At 40.8% G+C, this 19123-nt stretch overlaps 2 protein-coding genes across 5 annotated transcripts; both read left to right on the forward strand.

The window, feature by feature from the left end:
• Window positions 1-189: 189 nt before the first annotated feature.
• Window positions 190-7701, forward strand: LOC135236182 (solute carrier family 35 member F2-like). The gene is made up of 8 exons (XM_064302409.1): window positions 190-326; window positions 542-717; window positions 1767-1894; window positions 2496-2655; window positions 2799-2955; window positions 3659-3711; window positions 4667-4821; window positions 6287-7701. The coding sequence occupies exons 1-8, from the start codon at window positions 220-222 to the stop codon at window positions 6590-6592; spliced, it is 1242 nt and encodes a 413-aa protein (XP_064158479.1). The 5' UTR covers window positions 190-219; the 3' UTR covers window positions 6593-7701.
• An 860-nt stretch (window positions 7702-8561) lies between these two features.
• Window positions 8562-18645, forward strand: LOC135236183 (ELMO domain-containing protein 1-like). Of its 4 annotated transcripts, none has more exons than XM_064302414.1 (11): window positions 8562-9158; window positions 9636-9676; window positions 11761-11906; window positions 12065-12093; window positions 12329-12426; window positions 12601-12730; window positions 13784-13917; window positions 14118-14186; window positions 15902-15952; window positions 16586-16719; window positions 16962-18645. In XM_064302414.1, the coding sequence occupies exons 2-11, from the start codon at window positions 9660-9662 to the stop codon at window positions 17135-17137; spliced, it is 984 nt and encodes a 327-aa protein (XP_064158484.1). In that variant the 5' UTR covers window positions 8562-9158; window positions 9636-9659; the 3' UTR covers window positions 17138-18645. The 4 variants fall into 4 exon arrangements, with proteins under 4 accessions (XP_064158484.1, XP_064158481.1, XP_064158480.1 ...); XM_064302411.1 differs by having other exon boundaries at window positions 8563-9158; window positions 9610-9676; XM_064302410.1 differs by lacking the exon at window positions 8562-9158 and adding an exon at window positions 9197-9527 and having other exon boundaries at window positions 9610-9676.
• Window positions 18646-19123: the final 478 nt, after the last annotated feature.

Below are 19123 nucleotides of genomic sequence, written 5' to 3' on the forward strand. Positions count from 1 at the left end.
GCCAGTACTGTATGTCTCAGAAACGTGGTCAAGCAGGCTCATTAGTTAATTGTTCCCAGAGCTATTGGGAAGGCACATTTGGCAATGACAATGATCCCTCCTGCACTTTGAGTCAAAGACTGTTAATGATTCAGCTGGGGTGCTGTAAAATGTTCACATCCCTCATCACGACTGAAGCAGTCTCTGTCAGATCGCTCTCAGGGGCTGCATCGGCGAACCATGGAAACCAGGGGACCAGAACGGACACCTTCTGATCAGGAGGAACGAGGCAGAAATGCTTTCATCAGCAGACTGCGCACTCACAAACTGAGAGAGCATTTCACATGGTGAGCTGTCTGCAGTGCCACATCCTTTCAAGTGTCAATTTCATGCTATGGTGAAGGCAGGACCAGCAAATCTGCTGAATGACAGTTTAAGAATCTTACCAAAAAATGAGCATAAATGCAGTGATATGTTTCTGTTTTTAAAATATATTTTCAGTCTATGTTAAGGAATATATATTAATGTATTATTTTCATTACACAACTTATGACTACTGCAGGAAGCTTCTCAAGACAATGGCCATGGGTCAGGGCTTGTCTTTGCTGATATGTGGGACGGCTCTCAGCTCACAGTACCTGGCAGTAGAATTCCACGTGGACACGCCCATGCTTCAGAGCCTCATGAATTATGCCTTGCTGTGTTTAATTTACACCACAATGCTGGCCTTGAGAAAAGGTGAGTGAACCTGCATTGAACTCTGCTTTCTTGGTGGGTTATTTTATCTTGTGTAGAGTTTTCAGAGATTAGCGATAAACAGCCCAGAAATTTTTTTAGAGTCTTTTTTAGAGTCTTTTTCCTGTCTGACCAATTTAACTCCATAGAGCCTATATCTATATTTTGTTATATTTCAATGACCACAACCCTTATTACACAAAGTCATGATATGTTTATATTTCTAAAACTGAATAAATGATGTCATGTTCTTTCTCTGGACACCCATATAAAATGAAAGACAGCAGCCATTCTGCAAGTGTGTACCCTCCCAGATTCACGGGGAATGACACAGTGATGCAATGGGCCTACAATTATGAAAATGGGTAGTTCAGAAAAAAAACAGGAATACATTTAAAAATAAGTGTATCTGAAAAATAATTTCTACCAAAAGTCCAATTCAACAACTATCGAACAAATTTGAGGGAGTCACCATGCGCTGTCATTGCAGAGCGAGCAGTGAGTCGTCAGCAGTATTCGACAGCTCCACCCATTGCAAACATCACTGCTTCATCATTACCCTTTCACACTCTAGCTGCTTTCACGCTTGAGACACAATTGGATGACAGGCTAGCATTTGTGTGTCTGCATGGGGAAGGGCTAGCTAGGATAGATTTCTAGATAATTCAGATATCTGAGCTGTTTGTCTGCAAACCCACTGCCCATTTATTGTCTAATGTTAGTTTTCTCCTGCAAGAAGCACTCATACGCTATGCCATACTGCGTATGCAAAACTATGTAATTCTGTAGTGCATCTGAGTGACATATATTGGTAATTAACATTTAGCATAGATATGGACTTGGGACAAGGAGATAATGGGTTCAGATCTTTATAGACAGTACTCTTTCCTCACTTGCCCTAGAGTATAGACCTGTAATATTCACTTCTCTCATCCTGGTCCTTTTTTATGGGAGTTGCCCTTCGTCATTGAACATTGAAGAATACATTTGAGCCATGTCTTTTTTTTCTTGCTGATCGTAATAACCCTCAGGATGCTTTTCCTTTAACATAGGGGATGGAAATATTTTGCAGATTTTAAAGACAAAGTGGTGGAAATATTTGCTTTTGGGACTCACAGATGTGGAGGCAAATTACACAGTAGTGAAAGCATACCAGTTCACAACCCTGACAAGCATACAGGTGAGATCACATCTGTAACATGATGGAGGTGATGCTGTTGTGTTGGTGTTATTAAATGTAAATGTTTGTGTATAAATGTATTTCTATGCATGCTTACAAGTGCACAATTTCTGGGGTGTGCATCTTTTTTAGCCTAGGAAGTGTGGAAATTATGGAAAGTTGCAGAAATACAGTTCACACAAATTTAAATTGTCTTCCAATGTGTATTTTTAGCAGACATAGAATATATTTTTAAGAAAGTGTAGAGTTTATGCCTTGTAAGTGTTCGTGGCTCCCTGTATGCTCACTGTAGTAAATTTATGGCATGGGGGCCCTGTAGGGGAAAACCAGACAGCTGTATACTAACAGTCAGGCTTCGAGACTCAAACTACTGTCATCGTCACTGGATTGTGTATGGAGCACAGTCCTTTTGTCACCTGTCCGCATGAGATTGTATATGTCTGCATCTATACATGTATTTATTTCTCTCTATGATTATGCATGTATCTCTCTGTGTTTTGTTATTCATGTGTATAAATATGAGGGTTGCTCAAAGAAGGCCTGCACTATGTGCATAATGTGTGCAATGCATCTGATTCTTGCCTGGCTTCCTGTGTTCCAGCTGCTGGACTGCTTTGTGATCCCAGTGTTAATGGTTCTGTCCTGGTTCTTCCTGAAGACTCGTTTCCATGTAGTGCACTACGTGGCTGTGTTCATCTGCCTGCTGGGGGTTGGGGCCATGGTTGGGGCTGATTTAATTGCTGGAAGAGATCAAGGCTCGAGTAAGCACAAATTTGCTTCCTTGTATCCTAAGCAAATAAAGCCCACGAAGGTAGCATGACTTACCACAGTAGCAAGCTAGCTTAATCATATGCATTTAGGGCCTTTTTTGCAGCTACTGAATGCTTTTTTCCCTTCAATGTAGCCCTAAATATTTTGCTGGGGGATGGTCTGGTGCTCATCAGTGCCACCTTATATGCCATATCCAACGTGTGCCAGGAGTACACGGTGAAAAACTGCAGCCGCGTGGAGTTCCTTGGAATGGTGGGGCTCTTTGGGACCCTGATCAGCAGCATTCAGTTGTAAGATGTTCTCCTTGTGTGGGTGGGTCAAGAGGTGAGGGATAGAAGTCTGGATGTAGGTGTCAGATGGTATTTGTATGTGTGTGTGTTGGTGTTTCAAGGTTCTGTAAAAAGTAATACAGTACTCTTAGCACAAGTGCAGATTTCTCGGGTGTGGGGTCAGGGTACGTTATAGGTGTATGAGTAGACACATGATTAAAACACAGAATTTCAGTTGTTTTAGAAATGTTTATGCTCATGAGGGAATTACATATAATAGAGTTGTTGTCAAAAACATATAAATATACAGAAGTATACATTTTCTTCTACAATTTTCATCTACAACATGCTGCAGACATGAGCAGGGGGATTATGGGTTTTGGGAATCAACTGGGCGTGCAGAGTGTCATTGTACAGATAACTACGGTTCAGTGGGATGGAGCAGACAAATTATTACAGAGACTTGTTCATTGACTGGCCATGTGTCTTGTCAATTGAACACAACCTTCTCTGCTGCTGTTGTCATTCTGTTTGTGAGGGCGTGGGGTCAGAACCATTTGTGCTGCCAAACTCTAAAAAACCTGCTATAATTAAATTTGCTGAGTGGGGCTCTGTATTTGCTTATTGGGGAATATCTACCCACTTCACACAATTGCAGAACATCTATGAAAAAGTGTGATTTAATTATGTTCCTGAATGCCTTCTCTTCTCTTTCATCACACAGTGCTATACTAGAACACAGACATGTTGAAAAGATTGAGTGGAACTGGAATATTGGTAATTATTTCCAAAAAAATGTATTAAACATGGCTACCAATTTTGTGCACTCCTGCAGGTAAGGTGTGACACGCAAACTCTGCCAATCTGCTTTGAACATGGAGATGTGAGAAACAGCCCCTGAACAAAAGGCTGGAGTAAAATATAAAGAACACTTCATTGTCATGCAAAATGAGTCACGTTTGGCCTAGTCTTGAAGAATGTTTGAGTTAGCTCCATGTTCAAGGCAGACTAGCTGTGTGTGTTAACTTTTCCAAATAGAATGTCACAATACTTTTTCTGCCTGGTTTTAAATGCAATTAGTGTAAATAGTGTTTTTTTAACAATGTTCCTATTCCTAATTGTGACTCTCAAGTTACCGTTGTACCACCCACTGTAATGCAAGGAGCAGTTGAAGGATACTCACTCCCACAATGTACCTTCATGAACCAGTGTTCCATACTACTAGCCACACACCATGCTACAGGATTGTTAAGCCAATCAGAGAGAAGGTGAATCTCTCATTGATGACATCCAGCAATTTGTAAGAGAAAGTGGGGTTTATGTGGTGGAACCTGGGTCAGTATATCTACTCCACATTGTGAGATAAGCTAATTTGTCCCACTGATGCTTACTAATTGGCTTTGTCCACTCAATCTAGAATGGCTAGGCCATGGTGCTCATTCTGTACTTATAGTAAGTGCCTTTATTAATTAACCATTTGTTCATATCTTTTTAAAAACAGTGTTTCTAATACACCTGTGATATTCAAGGCTGCTCAGTTAAACAATGATGCAAAATTCCCTACATTAGTTTTGAAGACCAACTCTGGTTGTAACAGGAGGAGGCAACCCTGTAAATAGTTATGTCCTTCACACACTGGGAGGCTACCACAGTAATTACTTTTTACCACTAGAAGTGGCTAATCTATAGTAATAAGTGGTCTTGGTTGGTGATGAGGTTTGTGTTTTTACAGGCCTGCTTTTTGCTGCATACGCCTTCTCCATGTTTGCATTGTATAGCTTCATGCCAGTGGTTGTGAAGCTGTCCAGCGCCACAGCGGTCAACCTTTCCTTGCTGACTGCTGACCTCTTCAGTCTTTTTTGTGGACTCTTCCTCTTTCACTACACTGTGAGTACGGTGTGTATGTGTGTGTGTGTTTATGGATTTCTCATAATATTAAAATTTTGGGATTAGCCTGCCGGGCATGACCGGCTGCTAACTACATATGACACATAAACATACAAACTATTATCATATCAAAGGAAAAAACAGTTGTGGCATCCATACAAATGCTGTTCCAGTGCTTCCGGGGGCTATTTTACTACTGGGATCAGGTCAGGTGAGTAAGGACGCTACTTCATGACACCTGGGACTTCAGTTGGAACCAGGTTTCAGTGTGAGAGGACACCAAAATGTAATTTTTTGTCCACCCACAAGCAGGGGGTTTAGTATTTTTGGCCCAAACCCAGTATCCCCCACTGGGAAGCTCAAACTTGGCAAGGGAATGATCCCAAGCATGCCTATTGCCTACAAACCACATTTTTACTGAGAGCAAAAATAAGTTTTAAACAACAAAAAATAATAACTTGTTAAACAAAACCTTTTTTTCTGAACTGCTGTATTAGTATAAAATATTTTTTTTCCATTTTTGATGCACACAATATATCTCATTACCTACATTTATTTTGTGTGGCCTTCTTTGCACAACTTCATGAAGAATGTAAAAAAGTTTGGAAGGCAATATAGACAATGTAACTCACCGAAGAACAGATAACATATTGGGTGTCTTTTGAAAGTAAATATCTGAATGCAGTTATCATCAAAATGCCCATACAGCCTGTTGGCAAGTGTTTGGCAAGAAATTCATTTGAGAAGGGTCACAAACTGTTTCTTCTGTGAGGCAACCATCATGCTGTCAGACACCTTTCATATGGTGAAAGTGTAACATATTATTTCAAGAGGGCTTAGATGAGTATTTAGATGATTTCATAGGGAGAAAAAAAATTAAGAGTACATATAAATACCTTGGAGGAAAAACCTATTAAAGAATGACCTCGTTGACTTGTGGACTGTGCTCATTGGCTAACTATAGAATGAGTGAGTAATCATTCACCCCTGTCTCTCATTCATGGTCACTGTGACACTGGGTGTAAATTATCTTGTTAATATGTAAACAGCATGTGACGGGAGCAAGTCAGCTGGTCAAAGTCTTACAAAGGTTTTCATTGCTGTAGTCATATAAATAATTTTAGTGACTATGGCTGTCACAGCCTAGAACAGCTCATTTCATTTGTGGTTTGCGTGTGGCCAATGGCCCCATTAGGCAACAGAGTTGGAGTTGTAATTCATTTCAAATCAAAGGAATTGATTTCCAGGAGTCCATTGCGATTTCAATGTTGGAACTGAACTTGTATAATGCATGTAGAGGGAGTTGTACTTGAGATAAACGAGTGGACATGAATGGAGATTACTGTGTGTTTCCCATGAATCAGTCTGAGTACACTGTTAAATGACTCCAACTCTGTCTCGTGAACATTTTGAACAGATTACGTCTAGTTAATGCCCTTATTCTGCTCTTTCTTCAATCCCACAGTTCTCAGCTCTGTACATTGTGTCTTTCATGGTGATTACCGTGGGCTTTGTAATGTTCAACACTGTGCCCACCGTCACTCTGGCTCCAACACCCAATCAGTGCAACATCGAAGGGATCACCAACCCTGCCTCAAGCACAGAGGATGACCTACAGGAAATGGGGGTGGAACTATCCTTAGGGGAAGAAGAGAGGAAGTCTGAAGAGCAGAAAGAGGAAGAAACAAAGTATGGAGGTCTCAGTGTGCCTTGGACAAGCCAAGAGCAAAACAGACCAGAATGGACAGCTGAACACAGCACAAAGATGTAGACTTAATCAATGACACACAATTTCTTTATCCAATAATGTTCTGTTATTCATTTGGATGAATCTGAGGTGCCTTGTTAGGTCTGTTATTTTCCTTTTGCTAGTATTTTAATATAGTCTACTTTCTATGACATAAAAGGGATTTCTAGAACTAGAAATACATAATTTTGTAGGATATTGAATGACTTCTTCGTATGCACACACTGTATAACGGTTATCAAATGTATTGTACCACAAACTGGCATCTGCTCACGATGATGTGAAACTTAAAGGAAGTTTGCTACCTCATTCAGGTAAGTGTTAAATAATTAACTGAAGGGAGCTAAAATCACCAGAATTGGTGGGCACGCTTGGGCACTTGGTGTGCACGTTCATGTGCTTAGCATAAGTGCGCAATTGTGTCACATTTCTCAAATAATCATAAGTGCAGTGCACTTGATGTGCATTTTATCTAGACTTATGCTAAGGCCACTCCAGAGTGGTATTTGGCCAAGTACACAGACCCACAATGCACCACGTTTGTGACTGTTGATGCCAGTCACGAGGTTACCAGCTTGTGTATTTACTGGAGGAAAATGCTACCAAAGAAATATCAATGTAAAAAAGATATTTGCAAAGATGCAAAAGTTGTAACTGTATGTTATTCATATTTAGCATCAGGATGGCATTGTTAATGTGAATATATTGTAAAGTTAGCAATCTCCATTAATTTGTCCGTAATCAGATAGCCTAGGCCAACATTTCATGCGTAATACTGCATGAATCATTTGCAATATCTTTAATGGTTAGCCTACATTTATATCAGTAGGCTATTCCTAGGCCAGCATTTCTAAGCATGAGTAATACCGCATGAATCATTTGTGATATGTTTAATGGTTAGCCTACATTTATATCAGCTATTAAGTGACTGCCAAAGGTCTTGCCTCAGCATCAAAAGAAAATTGTTTGTGACCCCAGTCACCTAGTGATGACAGATCAATAGCCTATTACAGTGATCTTCATTTCTGGTCCTGGAGGGTCGCATGGTATGTTGGATTTTGTTGTTACTCTGCACTTAATTTATCAATTAAAGCAGTCGATTACACAGTTAACTCCCCTCACCTAGTTTCTCAGGTCTGAACTGCTTGCTGATGTCAAGCTGAAGACAAAAACTAGCAGACCCTGCGGCCTGCCAGAACCAGGATTGAAGAGCACTGGCCTATTAGCCAGCCTATAGCAGGGTTGCCCAACCCTGTTCTTGAGACACACAGTACCATCCTGTATGTTTTCACTCCAACCCTAATTTGGCACACGGTTCTACTACTGGGATAACAGCTCAACATGATCTCTAGCTGTTAAATGAGCTGTACCTTGTTGGAGTGAAGACAGGACTCTAGATCTCCAGGAGCACCCGAGCTGTAGGCTCATCAAACAATAAGAATTTAAAATGGCAAGATCATGAAAAAGATCAAATGTATCACAGAATAACAACAGTTCCAAATAAAAATACAAATTTTATTCTCATTATATACAATGGTTCAGGTCAGTCATCATGTTTTGGGAGAAAATTGAAGCTACTATCTAAACCTGAGCAATCCCAGCCCTTCAGGGGCAGCCTGTGTGTATGTCAGTTTTTGTTTCCAACAATTACCCTGGCTAAATGAGATAATTGGCTGTATAAACCAACACTGGTTCACATATAGATTAAACAACAGTATAACATTTAACATAAGGACACAAGAACAGTCCTTGGCTGTCATTCATGTGCTTCACAATAAATGTAGCTAAAATGTCATATGGTGTAAATGTTACATTTAATTAAGGCCATAATTTGGATTGAAAACTAGAAACAGATACACCAAGGCCCACCCTGCCCACCTCTGGTTTGAACTGTCTGCACGTGCCCTTCACCAGTCATCTTAAATCCTGGTCCTGGCGGGCCGCAAGGTCTGCTGGTTTTTGTAGCACTTAATTAATTAAAGCAGTAAATGATACAGTTAAGTCATCTCATAAGGTTTCTTGGGTCTGAATTGGTTGCTGATATTAAGATGAAAACAAAAATCAGCAGACTGCAAGCTGCCAGGTCCCGGAATGAAGATCACTGCCCTAACTGGTCGTTTACTATTTTTTCGGACATTGGGGCGTTTTAGTGGAGCGTAACCTCGGCCTACGACATGAATTAAATAAGTGATTTAGAATATTCAACGTGATAGAACGAACCCGTTGATCTAATTAATGGATACGCTAAATGTAACATAAGGGTTAGAAATAGCCGTAGTTGTTTTAAAATAGGGATGTGTACCTAAGGGGAAAACATAGCCCATTATTTTTAACTGTTCAGACGAATATGATGAATAGGCTTCTATGTAAAGGCTCCTATCGCCTCGTCACATTTCAACAAACGAACTGGTGGAATTTGCAAATGTAACTGTCCAAATAATTATCTTCGAAAGCAGGCATACGAGTAGAGACGATGACTTTTCTCTTGTGGGACCGGGTCTCGACGATATCTGGTTTTAGCCTACTGCAGTTGTGCATTTCTATGCAGTGGGTGGCTTTCAGTGACACGCTCATCATGGAGGAATAACAGGTAGCTACCTGCCGTTGAGGGAACAACACCGTGCATTCGCAGCTACATCTTCAATCCTTCGTCTTTTTCAACCTGTTTTGCATTTGAATTCAGAATTTCTTACACGCTCTTGCACATTTTGGAAATGAAAAAACAAGACATGTTTTCCGTTTAATATCAGGCTGTTGAATTAAATTGAGTAGCGTAGCCTCGAGTGCTAATTAAGCAATGATAGAAAAATAGAAGCTTAAACTAACAAACACATATTTGTGCTTGTTCACAACTGTCCACGCATGTGGCAAATGCTTCCTAGAAGCGGCGTAGGCTATCCATCTACCCTGGACCGTGAGAATCGCTGCACTTAGGTTAATTGATATCAAACCCCAATGGGTGCGTGCGTACATATGTAAAGTGGAATTGATTATGTAACAGGCGTGAGTTTCATGGTTTGGGGTTGTTGTTTTTTTCTCAGGGGACATTGTTTCTATTTCATTGAAGAAACAAAGAGCAAGAGAAAACAACATGAAGCATTTTCTCAGGTAGGCAAAATCTGAAAAAAATGTTCGTGTTTTGAAGGACCTGCAGAATCTTCCATCTTTGTCCTAGTCTTTATAAGGCATATTTGTGGTAAATACTACCGGTCAATAAAGACAAAATGTGCTATTTTAATTGATAAATGTACCCTTTGCTTTTCGATTTCTAGTCCAGATCAGCTTTGTTATTTAAAATGTATCCTTATTCCCCAACATTTAAAAAAAAATATGAATGTACAAATCCTTCCTTTTATTTTCTTAATTTGCATTTTAAATATCATAATGTGAAATATCGGAAGTATCCTACCGGTAATTCAGCAGTGCGTATTTTCATTCTCATAAACACAATGAAGGCTTCCAAAGAAGGTTTCAAACGAATAGCCTGGATCTCCTTATCAATAAATATAACTTCATATCGAGAAGATTATTGGCCCGGTTTATGCTTTTAGAGTATTGTGAAGATGTAAATAGTTTCACTCTTGAAAAATGTGTCATTTATTATTTTATATAAACCGCAAAAGATTGAATTTTACCTGCATCCTATCATCTGACTACGTTGTTTGTCAATTGCCACCCGCCTTTGAAATAGTGAAGTTTTAATCAGTCTTTGTCTTGCTATTGTACTATGCAATATTTTGTATACTGCAAAAACTAATACTAAAAAAAACGATTTCTCAAAAGAAACCTGTCTTTCACGACATATTGAATTACTAGAATCATGGTCACAATTGAGCTACCCTTTCTCTTTGTTTTTGTTAGATGATAGTCTATGGTTTACAGGATATATATTTTAAAACACTGTTAAAAAGTAACGGTAAGTTATCTCTCACATGCAATATGTTCCTCTTTATTACGCAAACAGTGTTTTGTGTAAATGTTTTGTTTTGACCAAGACAGGTAATTGTCCCTTTATGAACAGACAAAGCATGTCCTCCAATGGACATGGGTTTTCAATTCAGGCAATTTGTGGCATTCATTAAGGTTTGGTGTGTCTTGTTGATTAACGTGGCTCTGTGGAGGATGATGGGCCCTCTGCTTCTAGCTGTGTTCCCTGTGCAGAGCTAAATGGATCTGCTTTTGACCTTGGCTCTCCATTCTCTGTCTGGTCAGGGTTCTACTGTTGATGCATTGTGTGGGTAATATTATTGAAAAATTTAACTTGGTTTCATAACTGCAGTGATAATTTAAAAAATACCTTTTATGTTTCTGTTGCCAGTTCGTTTTGACACTCCATGATTTTGGTGTGTTTCAAAGTACTTTTGTGATGGCAAATTCTTGATTACAATATTCAGGCTTGCAGCAGGTTGGATTGGGGTACTGTAGAATAGTGATTCACAGATGAGATTGTTTTATGGTATATTATAGCCTAGATTTACTTGAGGGAAACACAATTAGCATGTGTTGAGTATCGTGGCTTCCAATACTGTATTCTCAAAGTGATATTGTTTTGCAGGGACAAAAACTAGCTATTATCCTAGTTGAGCCCCTGATACACCACTGAGATAAATGCACAATGAGAGCACACCACCCTTCCATAACAGAGAAAAGGGCAAATGTCAGTCTGCATAGCTCTTGAATATACAAACTGAAAAAGACAGATGCACTGCATGAACACTGTACTCAACATAAGAGGAGGCTGAGGCTGCCATATCATTTTTGGTTGCGGAGCGAACCGTGAGTCAGCCTCTCACACCTCGGCTAACACTCCACGAACACAACCTCTCCGTGACAGATGACACAGGCTGAAAATGTCCCCTTACCAAATGGCAGATGGATAAATATAACGCAGCTGTGAAGTTAGCATTAATTTTTGACACCATCCTTCCTCCTCCCATCTCTTTTCCTTTGTATTGAAGTTTGAAGTCAATCCTGCACCACCTTGTATTTTCCACAACAGTTCTGATTGCCATGAAAACAGCCCTCAGGAGACCTCAGTAAAGGTCTTGGCCTTGTCTGAGTCAGCGCACTTCCCTACTATTGAGTATACAAGTCGTATACAAACTTTTGAGCATACAAACTCAAAAGTGCGCTGATTGGGACACCGCCCTTTTCTTGTATAACATGGCGTGTCTGCCTTTACCTTCCCTCAGGGTGCTGACCCAGTTCTTTGTGTTCCTGTATTGCAAATGGCTGTGGCGGACCCTAAAATTTGTGACCCGAAAGGTCACAGGGAGATGTGAGCTTCAGCGCATCTGCTACGGCAACAAGCCTGGAGCCCGCAGGACCCTTCAGATAGGTAATTTAACAGTACCCAGTCTCACTTTGCTGGGCTAGCAGTTTTTCTTTCTCCCCCATGCAAGCATTACTGTAAAGGTGCTAATGTTAACAAGTTAAAGTTGTCCAAGTCTATCGGCCTGATTGAGAAGTGATGTTCTCTTCATCTTTTATCCTCAGAGTCTTCTCTCAAGTTCTCCAAGAGTGAGGTGAGTGGCCTGGAAGGGGCGGTAAGACCATATGAAACAAACACCGATGTTGTTTCTTTCATAGTGTTTGAGTGGCAGTGGTTTTGGTGAATGGAGACGCATTACTTTTGAGGGTTTCATTGTTAATGAAGACATATTTAAGGATGGGGACTGTAGCAGTCATTGATTTCTATTTTGATAATATATATGTTCCTCATATTGAAGCTGGACAGGTATTTGTTTGTGTCCTCCTCAGCTCCTGCAGTCTGCAGTAAGTGTTCGTCCAGACTCTGTGGAGAAGGTCATCGATGACATAATGACCCTGAAGAAGATCAAACCTGCCACAAACCCACAGTAAGCTATTCGTTACATGGAAAGATTATTTAATCTGTATATGAGCTGCACCTTTTCTCAGAAGCAATAATGCTACATTTATCAATAGGTGCCTCAGCTCCCAGATCAGCAGGGCAGTGACCTGTACTTCAATCCAGTGGAGAACTCAATTCTTGTGTCTGTATGTGTGCACAGGCTTGGTATATCTCTCCAGGCCAGTCTTCTTCAGATTGTGGGCTACAGAGGCCTTCTCGGGGAGGTGGGGAACCTGCGAAGAGAGCCATACGACTGTGAGAACCCTGAGCATGAACACATGCTACTGAAGGTGACGTACACACCAAAACACCCACCCACTATAACCACTACGGTTTGTGGTCTTCATGCCCAAACGCCTACTATCATCTCTGTCTGTACAGTACACCCTAAGGCTGGCTATACCTGATGACCCATACCTGATGAATCCTAAAACGATATCATGGGTTCAGGCTGGATCTGGATTTATTTCATGAAAAGGAATTGGAATTTTAAAAAATATACTTTGAGCTTGCACGACAGTTGAAACCATTTCTGTTTTGAATGTGCACAGATCATGTTTTCCATCTCGGCACTAACATGTATCAAATATATACTGTATATCGGAATTATACTGTATTCTGATTATGACAGCCCCGAATGTGGCTGAGAATCCCAAAGGTGATGAATGATTGGTTATAGCTTCACCCTGGGAGGGGTTCAGCAGAATTTACTTCACCCCATTAGCTTTAGCATCAGGAACTCCTCTGGTGATCAGGGGTCAGTAGTCTGTCTGTGCCAGCTGCACAAGAAGTAAATGGATGGTAAATGGACTGCATTTATATAGCGCTTTTATCCAAAGCGCTTTACAATTGATGCCTCGCATTCACCAGAGCAATTAGGGGTCAGGTGTCTTGCTCAGGGACACTTTGACATGCCCAGGGCGGGGGATCGAACTGGCAACCCTCTGGCTGCCAGACAAGCGCTCTTACCTCCTGAGCTATGTCGCCCCATTTAAGTAAAAAGTAAATATGAGGTAGCTATGACTCCATCAACTGAGGATCAGTGCTTTGGCTTTACATGTTACTCACCTAGCTGTACAATCAAAATGGTGGAGGTGTGGGTTGCTCTGCAGAGTGGTATAGATGTTTGAATCAGATGAGAGACGAGCAATTACTATAAGCCAAAAAAGTATGTTATGTGTTTATTTTTTTGGTGGTGCTAGGCGAGACAAAAACTGCATGATTTGCGCTCTATAGATGAGGACAGTAAAGAAACTAACTGTAGCCACTAGCCCTCAGCACAAGCAACGTGCACAGCTGTTTTCGGTCTCTATATATCTATCCAATGCTTTTTTCCCTCGTAGCTGTGGAAAACGCTATGCCCTAATGCCCCTCTGACTGGGCGCATAACAAAGCAGTGGTGTGAAATTGGTTTCCAAGGCAGCGACCCCAAGACTGACTTCCGAGGCATGGGTCTGCTGGGCCTGCATAACCTGCTGTAAGTAAGTCTATGAAAAGTATTTCCTGTGGGGGGAGGGGTACATGGGGATGAGGTACTTCCTGTGATAATTAACACCAGGGGGTAGGGGGGTACTTCCTTTGGAAACAGGAAGTGAGAGTTGTTGATTCTGCAGGAAGGGCAGATCCCTGTCGATCATACTGATTATCTGTTTGCATGTGTATTTTTTGGAATTGCAGATATTTTGCTGAACATGACAAAGCCACAGCCCTGCAGATGCTCCATGACTCTCTTCAACCGAGGCACAGGTGAGGACTTTTTCTTTCCTTGCTGACTCTTTATTTGTGTTTACTTGTCAATGGTCAAGAAAATCTGAATTGTAGCCCCACTGACAAAACGACATGTCAGATTAGTCTAGTATCTGACTAGCAATATTAATCCCTAGTGGATGAAGAACTTGCCTCACTTTTAAATAAAAATATCTGCTTTAGCGCTGTACATCCAGCCACAGGTGTTATTTTGCTCAGAAATCCATTGCTTTTCATATATGCATACAGGGCATGCTAATTTAATTCATTCTTAAGACACTGAAAGGAAATTTCCTTATTTCCTCTCATATATTTTTAACCTGATGCAAAATTATACCTGGTTCTCAAATACTTTAAACATGACACACAGTTGGGCCTGAAGTACGTGCAAGGTTACATAGGTTTATTTTTGGATTGATACTGTTTCTGCCAAGACAGCCAAGGTTTCTGCCAAGATGCCCAGATTTTTTTCTCATTTGCTGAGCTGATTCCATATCCTGACTGACTTGCACTGTTACACTTTCATTTTTTTACAAACAATCCTGTTCAAAGGTCATATATTTTATTCTAGGGTTCAACAGCAATGCCCCTGCTTGGATTTGAACCAGCAATCTGAGTTACAAGCCCAGTTCTCTAACAGCATTACTCCACACTGCTGCCAAAATCACATTCAGTATGTACCAAGACTGAGGCTGCCAGGAAAAAAATACCAAAATAATATTCGGTTTTCATAGCAGGCTATTTAAAAGTATTATGGTTTGCAACACCAAGCCACCAAAATGGCTTTATAAGGAGGACAGGCAAAAGACTCTTATATCAAAAGTAGATGGATAGATTTTAGAAAAATTGATTTTTAAATTTTTTAAGAAAATCTAGAGGCTTGGCACTTGTTTGAACTTCAAAGGGTATGTTTAATAAAGTGCTTTGCCTGAGACCAGACATATATTACATGATGTTTTAACATCTTAGGACATCTCAAATTTACCGGCCTTGTTTCTCATCTTGCCGTCTTAACTGTGCACACACTGTAAGACAAGGCAGTGGCGTGAGGTTGCACATTACAAGACAACGATGAGGGACGGACTTTTGCATGTGTCGCCAAAATAATGCTTGTTAAAATGCATTATTGTTAAGCTTAATGATCCTCTGTTTGTTATGCCTACCTGCACCGTGCAGTATATGTGGATGGTTTGAATCACCTTCATCACCTGATTGGAATCTCTCTCCGGTCATGCTCAGATGTGTCTCCAAGGAGGAAACAAGGATATTTGATATCTTTTTATTCTATATTTCTTCTGATGTTTCATTTTTCTTGTCCCTCTGAAGCACTTTTTCCCCTCAGTGCCTTGATGTGCCCCACAGTCTGGAATCAAACCCCTGTGGTGCCAGTGCAGACTATGGTCAGCAGCCCCATAGGGTGGGACATGCTCAGGGTTAATCCACTTAGGTCCACTTAATCACACTAGAGCAATGCCACTAGGCAGTTGTGTGCCTGCACCAACTGCAACAGAGTAACTCTCCTACTAGTCTGCACTCTCTGGAAATGGTGGAGACTCTTGCAGCAATACAACAAGTCTGCCAAGACACTTGGATAGAAAATACACATTGGGAGAAAATCACGATGGTAAATCCTGATTTTGAACATCTCTCAGTCCTATGATGTTCACCTGATGAATCTGCATTTCCTTTTATTTCCCCTGTGCCTGTATCTGCAGCAAGCTGAGCAAGGTGGAGTGGGAGAAGACGACGGTTGCCAAAGCAATTGGGTAAGTCTACAAGAGCCACAGTTCTGTTCCTCCCACTCCAGCCTTAAGTTCCTGAGGCCCTATGGCCAAGCCCCTCCCCACTCTGACTCTGTAGCCATGGCTCCACCCATCACCAGCCCTTAATGCTTGCCCTGTCCAGCCCTGCACACTTGTTCCCCACATCTCTCTAAATTCGTAGGCATACCCCTACCCATTTCTGGCGTTTTCTCTAGATAGGCGATGCACTGCTGCAGTCAAATCGATTGTCCTGCTCAATCTGAATCCCATGTGCTGCATTCTCAAAAGCCACACCTCTGATATCTCTTGGAGAATGCTGGCAGCTAGAATAAGACAGTCCTCATCTCTGGCAGGTTATTTGCCACAGCCTAAAGGGATTTTGGGCTTTTCAGCAATTGGCAGCATTTCTTGTATAAGTGCAGACCAACTTACTAGTCACAGGAGAAAATGAATGAGGTTTGCCTACCGGGAGTTTTCATTGGTTATCAGTGGTGTTGCCCCCCCACCCCCCACACACACACTTCAGTAAACCTTATGCTGCACACAATTTGTTCTTATTACCAGGCAAGTGAATGTAGACTGTCTGACCTGTCGCCCTCATCTCCTGTTGATTATGTAAAAATTGTGCTTACGCAGGTATTCCTTTGCCATTGTTGGCATCAACATCACAGACCTGGCATACTCTCTGCTGGTGAGCGGAGCCTTGAAGACGCACTTGTACAACGTTGCCCCGGAGATGCCCAGTCTCATGCACTTTCAGCAGACTTTCTGTGAGTTTGCAGAATCCTTTCAATTGCTTAAAGTAAAGAGTCATATGAATGTGCTCAGTGAGGTGGTCTTGCTGAATGATACCCAAGGCAGAGAGGTCTTTCCAGATCATTCCGGCCCAGTTTAACCCTGGTCTGTGTGGCAGTGGTAGCTCTTGTTGACATAGGGGAGCAGTTATGAATAGGGAGAGTGGTAGCTTTCCTTGATCTTGTTGATTATCTGTCTCCCCCCAACCCCCACCCAGGCTACCTCATGCAGGAGTTCCACAAGTTCTGGGTTGAACAGGACCCCTGTGACATCATGGAGTTCAACTGCATTCGCAACAAGTTCCACAAAAGGATCCTGAAGCAGCTGAGCAATCCCAACATGGCCTTATGCCCCCACTTTGCTGCTTCAGACCTTCTCCTGGTCAACTTGTAGTCACCTTTGACCCCTGGTCTCTCCTCGCCTGCCAGCTGTCTCGCATCACTGCCAATTATTTATCCCTGTTCCACATATCATCCCACTTATCTTACCATCACATTACCATCACAGTCCATACTGCCAGCAGCCCCACTGATGACCGTGCTGATTGTGTGCATACAGGACGCTGCTGAAACGCTTTAATCCACGGGGCCCTGTGATTGGCACATTCATCAGTAGAGCCAATCACACAGCTGCTCTTGAATAAGCTTAGCCATTCAAGCTGTTTATTGTCCTGCAAGATAACTTTTGTTTGCTGATGCGGTCCAACTTCAGAAATTCATTGACAAACAAAATGTGGAACAATGTTATCTAGTATTGGCATTGATCTATCTTTATATATTGCAGGTGATAATTTAGAGAATTTATAAATGGTGTGCCAACAGGAGGTAAAAGATGTAATCTCAACAAATGTACTGTAAAAAACAAACAATGATTGCTTATTGTTTATGAGAAACTGTGTAATGTGGCACACTGGTTCTTTGTTCTAATTGCCAAAGCAATAATTCCAAGGTTTGTCTGGGCATTGTGATTATCAGTGCAGGTGCAAATGCTGTTTTTCATCTTTAGTATGAAACCATACATTGACAGTGGTGATCACATATCGTATTGTAAGTGTGATGTTACAAGGACTCTCCATCAACATTGGCACTATTTCTTTATAACATACTAAATATTTGTGCTGAGTATTAATTTAAAAGACAGTATTTTTTATTTTGCAACTGTTTTCCATGACATTCACTCTATTATATTTGCATGCTTTTCTACGTTTAATCTTTGTGTACAAGCTTACTAACCCCTGTGACTTTTGGAAAATATTAATATGCAAGTTTGAACTGAAGTTGATCTATAGCTGTTGAGTTCTTGGCATTAAATCATGGCTGTATAGCACACTCAATTTTTATGTCATGCATAGCTCTGTCTTAGGAAAGCAATGTAGAATCTTACACTGCTGGAATTTATCATTGTGTCCGAGTGTAAAATTCTGTATGGGTGTGACATTGCTTTTTTGCGGTCTTGTACAGTGATACTCCAGTGTAAATGGTCTGTTTATGATAACTGTCGTCTTCAGCTTGCTTTGCTCAGAAAAATGTGTTATCTTTATATACATCTGGTATAAATGATTGATTGTGTTTTTGTACTTTTGTAAATAGTTTGATCAATATTGGTAAAATGGAATTTGTGTTTTAGGTAAAGGACATTTCTTAAATGTGCAATGATTATTTTAGGAGTAGTTCATACCACAGCTTTTAACACCTTTTATAATACAATAAGCACAAGTTCATCAACTCAGTCTGCATAACTGTGTATATTGGCAACACATTGTTTGCTTTGCCTAGATGTATGCAAATAAAATGTGCACTGGTTGTGCATTCGCTTGTGTAATGTCCTCTAGAAACTGTGCCGTGAGAAATGATGCTTGGAATTTATACAAACTGTGTAATATAATAAAAGACAATACTAAAGCAGTGTTTTCTTTCATATTCTCTAATAGAAACCATACTATGCTAGCAGTTGCTTCAGTAGTTTTAGCCATTTTGGAGCTGGTTAACCTAAATACCTTTTCTTGCATCCAAGTAGTTTGTTAGGAATAAAGCTAGAAAACTGGGTGTAGGTCAAGACAGATACTTTATTTAGCAAGGTACAAAATTATACAAAATGTAGAAAACCCTTAACACATGTTATGCAGTGGGAGGAGCATCAGGACCAGCCCATCAGGTACAGTTGCCACTAGATTTAAGATGCAGCCTACATTCACTGGCCACTTCATTAGGTACACCCATCAAATATTGAACAGATACTCCAGAACAGATGGAATTCTTTGCAGCATGGATTCAACAAGCCGCTGAAATCATTCCATTCGACGTGTTGTACGTTTAGAGATGCCCGTCTGCACACACAATCACTTCTCATGCAATACTGAAATATTTCAATAACCCTTCA

The sequence above is a fragment of the Anguilla rostrata genome, chromosome 12, assembly GCF_018555375.3.
Source record: "Anguilla rostrata isolate EN2019 chromosome 12, ASM1855537v3, whole genome shotgun sequence".
Classification (NCBI taxonomy): domain Eukaryota; kingdom Metazoa; phylum Chordata; class Actinopteri; order Anguilliformes; family Anguillidae; genus Anguilla; species Anguilla rostrata.